At 38.6% G+C, this 6,541-nt stretch overlaps 1 protein-coding gene across 2 annotated transcripts in view; it reads right to left on the reverse strand.

Annotated features, from left to right (window-relative positions):
* LOC147718243 (nicotinamide N-methyltransferase-like) overlaps positions 1–5,903 on the reverse strand; it is a 250,108-nt gene extending 244,205 nt beyond the window's left edge. For both annotated transcript variants that reach the window (XM_086918245.1, XM_086918244.1), the window contains exon 1: positions 5,719–5,903. In XM_086918245.1, the coding sequence (XP_086774371.1) occupies positions 5,719–5,866 (148 nt within the window). In that variant the 5' untranslated portion in view covers positions 5,867–5,903. The remainder of the gene's footprint in view (positions 1–5,718) is intronic.
* Between the last annotated feature and the right edge of the window lie 638 nt (positions 5,904–6,541).

A 6,541-nucleotide genomic window follows, 5' to 3' on the forward strand; every position in this document is an offset into this window, starting at 1 on the left:
TACTATTACTTGCTTTATAGTTGTATATACTCTTTTCTCTCTTTTATGTTTTTATATTTCATTAGTTGTTTTGTCCAAAGGGGGGAAGTGTGGTGATGTCATATAGTCAGATGACTGTCAGAACCCACATATGTCATCTAGAGTGTTGGTGTATTCATGTTTCCAATGTTCCAATACTGACAGTTACCAGCTGTGCCTTGGCCATTTCAGGGACGGCTCTCTGTACTTCTCATTAAACCACCGTTTTACCACAACATTACTGTTTCCTGTTCATTTCTGTGTTCTTTAGAATTAGCAGGTTGTCTGTATTTGAAAACCTATTCTGTACTCGGGAGGCCTACTATATATCAGAAAAGTATTCATGGCTATTATTCGGACCTCATGGCATATCACTTCCTGAATCTTGGCAATTTTTTCAAAAGTTAATACCTAGCTGTCCATCTATCTACTGGGGTAAGCAGTGGCCCATTTAATTCTCCTACTTACCCAATGACCAAGAGCTTTATCTTGATATCCTGGTCTGTGGCTCCGATCAAATATCTCATTTAAATTTGCAGACCCTGTTATTAAGCCTACTTTATATTGCCTTGCTGCTCCTCATAATCTTGGCTCTTCCTGGTTATCTGACCCCAGGTACTGCTTCGCCCCATGGGGCGTCTTCCAGCAATCTGCTAGCCATCCTATCACTTTTCCTCTGCTGGTCACAGACTTCACAATCATGTGGAATATGTATTTTCACAGGCTCAATGCCTTTAGTGTTTCTTCCTTACATGGAACGTATACATTTCACATTGATGTTTTGAAGAGCACTATATATTAGTTGATATCAGGATAGGAAACTCATGTCTGTTTTTTGTTTTGTTTGTCTGTAAAAGTGCGCAAGCCCTCTTTCAATTGAATACATCCTTTTATTTAAATGTCCTAACCTGTGCCTTCCCATTCTTTATGAGTATCAATAGGGATTATTCTGTCATTATACGCCAACCCATTATAGTGTAATATTCATTGTATGTTTACTTTATGTCTGTTGCAACTTAGGCACATCTTATCTTGGGTTTCGCACCTGACCAGCTGGCCCTGAAGAAGGCATGACCCACTCTTGCATGAGACACCAAAATGCACGTTGGCGCTGGAGATGCACGTGGTCTTGTTTTTTTTTACCTCATCTCCTGAGAAGATACTGGACTAGAACTGTATTACTGTCTGAGAAAGTGATTTCTTGGTAAATATTGCTATGGAACCAACTTGCCTTTTATTAATAAAATAAGATGTGTCTCCTTCCAAATTGTGGGAATATTTTTGATACAACTCAAGAATGTATATTGATATTTAATTAATTGTGATGTTTGTTGGGAAGTATGAGATGATATATGCCATGTTCGTTTGGTTTGAACGAATGTTTGTGTGCAATTCAAGATGCGCCTAATTGTTTCTGATATTTATTTCAATTACGCTTTGTTATAATTTTGATAAAACAAAATAAATAAATGTGATATTTTGCATCATACAATGTACTCTGCATTATAATTGGAAAGACCAGTATTTTAGGACAGGGTTAGTACATTTTTGACTTTGAGCACTTTAAAAAAAAAGTGTTTGGGGCAGAGGGTTTGTTTGATTCATTTTCTCCTGCTGGATCTCCCTGCGGCATTTGATACAGTCAACCATAAGATTCTGGTTGACCGCATGCAGAGTCTGGGGATCAAGGACACAGCACTAGATCTCCTCCAATCCTTCCCGGCCAATAGACAACAAAATGTGTCATTGGGTAACTTCACATCCAGACCTTTATCCTTGCCCTGAGGAGTCTCCCTGGACTCGACTTTGAGCCCAACATTGTTCAGTCTTTATCATACCACTGGCCACACGTATCAAAAATGCTGTCTTCTCCTGACTTCATTTGCTGATGATACCCAAATTGTGATACATACATTGTGGTATCACTAGCGCAATCTGAAATCAATTCTGGCTCTGCATTGAGGACCTGCATGTGCAATATAATCAAGTGGATGTACAACGGTTGCCTTGAACTGAATGCCACAAAGACAGAGGTCATCGTTGGCAATAACCCTTCATTATAGAAGCCGGCATGGTGGCCGCCTGAGCTGGCCCAACTCCCGGAACCCATAAAGATAGCAAAAAACCTTGGCTTTCTGTTCTATTACCAGTTGAAGCTCAAAGACCAAATGAACAAACTCACATTTGCCTCATATTGCTCTCTAAGGCTTGTAAAAAAGATTGAAAAATTCCTACTTCCTGAGCTTTTGAAAATCAGGATCATTGTACTGGTACTAGCAAGGATCGACTACTGCAACATCCCCTATCTTAACCTTACTTCAGGCCTTTGCGAAGAGGCTGCAAATGCAGCAGAATGCAGCTGCACGCTTCCTCTTCAAATTTCAAAAATATGAACCTGCGAGAGGAGCCTTCAAGAACCTCCACTGGTTACCGGTCAGACAACGTTGCAGTGTCAAGGCCCTTTGACTGGCCTATAAATCACTGCACGGACTGGGGCCCATCCATTTCAAGGAGAAACTTAAATGATATATGCAAGGGGGGACTCTTCATTCCTGTTCTGCCATGGACTTGACCATTTAGGAGGACCACTTGGGATGGGAAGAGCTTTTCAGGACCACAGCGGTGCTCTTGAATAATCTACGAGTGACACTGAAATCTACTCCCTCCTTGCTCATCTTCAGGACTAGCAGGTATAGGACCATCAGCTCCAAATCATTTTCTTACAGCGCTGCATTTATTCCGACCCTCTTTAGTGCCAATACGCTCTTGAGCATGAGTTTGCGCTTTTTACATCATATTCATATTCATATTCCTTTCAGACATCTGTCTCACATGACTTGTGTGGGTAGTAGTGCATTGAGAATAACACAAATGTCCTTTCAGATCTCTTGCTCTCTCAGATGATAGGTGTGGGGAAATACTTGCCTCTCCTGTTAGACCTCACTCTCAGATGACGGGTGTGAATTGTAGGGCGTGTTGAGAGAGAGTAGCCTCACTTCTCAATCCTTTCAATCAGATGATGGGAGTGTGCAGTAGTAAGTGGAGAGGGAGTGTCATCTGTGCTAACATCCCTCTCTCTGACAATAGGTGTGCATAGTAGGGTGTATGAAGAGAATGCACTCTACTCAATACTCTTACCAAGCAGAAGGGTGTAAATAGTAGATTCTGATAAACACCATCTCAAGTAAGACTCCTTACTACAGTAACAAGTATGCATACCAGAGAGTATTCATACATCACCTACTCCTTTTCACATTCCCGCAGGAGTCTAGTGAGAATAGTAACTTTCTTTTTTGTATTAACAATCTAATTATCACAGTACTTATATGTTGATACGTCCTCTCAAAAACAAGGACCACAATACGCATCCCTACTAATAGGGTGCATTGAGAACTCATCTAATCCTTTTTACTATACACAATCCATAGAGAGTTTCACAAGAACCTAAAACAAAGTTGAAAGCAATATACATTAATTATTTTCAAAGTAGTGATCCCTTAGACACCTCTTCTGCAAATCTAGGGGGACACCATCTCTTTCCTGCTGCCTCGTTAAGTAGCTTTTTTTCCACATTTCCACAACAACTCTAATTTTTCACAAAAACAGTAATAACAAGCATTTCATTTTTAACATTCCAACAGAGATCGCTCACAAGACTCGCTGGTGCCTCTCGCTCTCCAGTTTCGATCACATGCTTTCACAGGACCTCTGCAGGACTCTCAGTCATGAGGCCAACTAACAAAATATACAATTATTTTTGACCCAAATACCTCAAAATATACTTAATGGGTTTACATCACATAAAAAAAGCCCAATCTGGGGACCAATATCTAGCTTCCTGTCAAAAGTTACAGAGACTTTTTAGTAAAGTTTAGATTTTACACACACAAAACCCTAGAAATTCAGCAATTATAGTTATAGTTATCTCAAGTAACTATAACTTAGGGTTATTGACAATGATGTCACAGAAGATGTCATTTAATATGTGGAGTAATTAGCAGTGCATGTCGAAGGTGCGAGTTATAGATATATAAAAACGTTATATAAACTCTGAACCTAATTATGACATCCCTGTAGCCTTTGGATTTTAGTGTATTTTTATGTTTTTTTAATATTATTTCCTAATTATAACATTCCTGTAACCTTTGTTTTTGTCAGTGAATTTCTTACAAAACATTAATCCATCACAGTGCAAAGCCGCCTCCTGTTTTGAGCAGCATTAGGTTGGCCGTGGGGCCGGGCATATGGCCAGGCCCTGCAGCCAACCTCCTCATACGGCCAATGCCACGCTTCACCAGGCCTTTGGCTGGGACTGGACTGATCTGAGGTGGGTAAAAGAACAATGGGTCAGAATACTACCCTGAGTGATTGCCAGTGGTTAGAAAACTGCAAGAACTCCTCTCTTATTTTTTGTGTGTGAATGCTGTCATTATGGTGCCTGCAACTTTTTCGGAGAGCTTTGTCTATTGTTAAGTGCCCACACATGCCCATGCATGTAACAATCTGCAGAGCTTCACACACTGGTGGTTGTGGAGTATAATACATCAAAAACATATTTAAACCTGTATCCAGGGAGTGTTTTTACTGGGTGTGAGGTCAATGTTTGTCACCACCACCAGGTTTTTTACCTGACAATGGGAAACAGGAAATGGCTGTTGTACATCGGGCCAGCAGCAGTAGCGTTCCATCTGTTTCAGGGGGTGTAGAAAAGTTAATATACATTTTTGAGCAACTTTACACTCCTATTTTGTTAATACCCAAAGTAGTAAAATACCTAAAATTGTAGGAGTGCATTTTACTTGTAGTATATTTACATTTGTGAACAGTGCCACACTATCCCAATATAACAGAAATTAAAAATATGTAAAATTTAAATATGCCACAATAGAAATTCCACGGCCATCAACCGAAATGTGGTGCATAGATAAACTTCTGAATGTAACCCATGCACCTTTCATGAGTGGAGCAAGCTAAAAGGTCTGGGGGCTATGTTTGTGTCTAATGTGATGTTGATTATAGTTTACATAACATATGGTAGAATATCTGCAGCTGCACTCAGGAGTAATTGTATTATCATGAAAACAGTGAGATTTAAAAGATTCATAAAAAGAACTAGGGAAATATATCTGTATATTCCATTCATGAAGCAGCATGCTTTTAACGCACAGGATTTTATAGGGACCAGATCTGTAATACAATTCATCCCATCTCATTCACTTGTGCATTCTATATACTGAGTTGCAGAAACAGCCCCCTTTGTTTTATTCCAGGTTTCTAGTTTTGAAATGTACATTATGTGTGCAATGTCAGTGAAAATAAGTGGTATTATTGACATTCAACTTGCTTTTCAATGCACAATGTACTATATGGTATGGATAGATTGTAAATATTAATAAACTGTACAATGTACTTTTCATCATCAATGTGCTTTTGCAGAGAGCACAAGATTTTACATTTGTTCATTCTGTCAACTGTCTACTCCTGCTTTTGTTTTCACTAGAAACAAAAATGTGAAATACATTTATTATTCATTCTTGTCTTTAAATAACCAGAACACATGAAACAATGAATGCACCGAAAGCAAAGAAGCTCTCATGATATATTTCAGAATTCAATGCAATAACATAGAGCATATATTTGTACTACAGTAATATTTCTCCACCACTTCAGCTTGGAAAACAGGAGTTATAGGAAACATACCTGAGGTGAATATTTTGTTGAAAGAAGGTAACATCTGAATAACTGAATCACCAAGGAAGGCAGAATCATTTGCAGTGTATGTATCCATAATTATATCTGCATTCAAGTATCGTTCGTGGAGCTCTTTCAGCTCAGAAAATGATGCCATTTTCAATTATTCAAAGTTTCAAGGTCTACTTCTTCTGTGCGTGCACCTATTCTTATAGTAAACCATGTACATTACAAATGATTGAGGAACAGAAGTCAGTCTTATTTGTGTGTGCTACAAACCTCATCTAAATTCTATTCTTCTTTGATGTCAGCTGAGTGAAGCTTAGAAATATTTACCATCTTGTTTACAAAGCATAATAATGTGAATTATGCCACATGTCCCATAACCGTAATGGAAACAGATACAGCAATGCTATTTCTGCCACTAAACTGAATCCTTCAAAAATGCACTTGCAACTCATTCTTTGAACAGGCTTGGTATTGAGATTTAGTCTTTCCTATTGTACTATGAAACGAATTAGTATCACAAAAATACTAAAAAGTTAAAGTATAGCCATGTGGGTCCCATCAGATCCACTTAAAATCTGTTCAATGTTCCAGTGTAGGAAATCACCACATTGTGAATATTTCTATAAAAAATAATGGATTTGCTAATTGGGAGAGGGTACTCACATCAACTAAAAAAAACACTTTGGTTATATAAAAACAAGTCCGTGGTTGCTGTATCACAAGAAGCTAGCAGGCTCTAAAGACATGTGTGCTATGTTGAAGCAGCACCAACAATTTTTAAGTAAAAAACTTAACCAAGGTCTAACAAGGTCAGAGTAATGTC

Source organism: Lissotriton vulgaris, chromosome 4_1, assembly GCF_964263255.1.
Source record: "Lissotriton vulgaris chromosome 4_1, aLisVul1.2, whole genome shotgun sequence".
NCBI classification, from domain to species: domain Eukaryota; kingdom Metazoa; phylum Chordata; class Amphibia; order Caudata; family Salamandridae; genus Lissotriton; species Lissotriton vulgaris.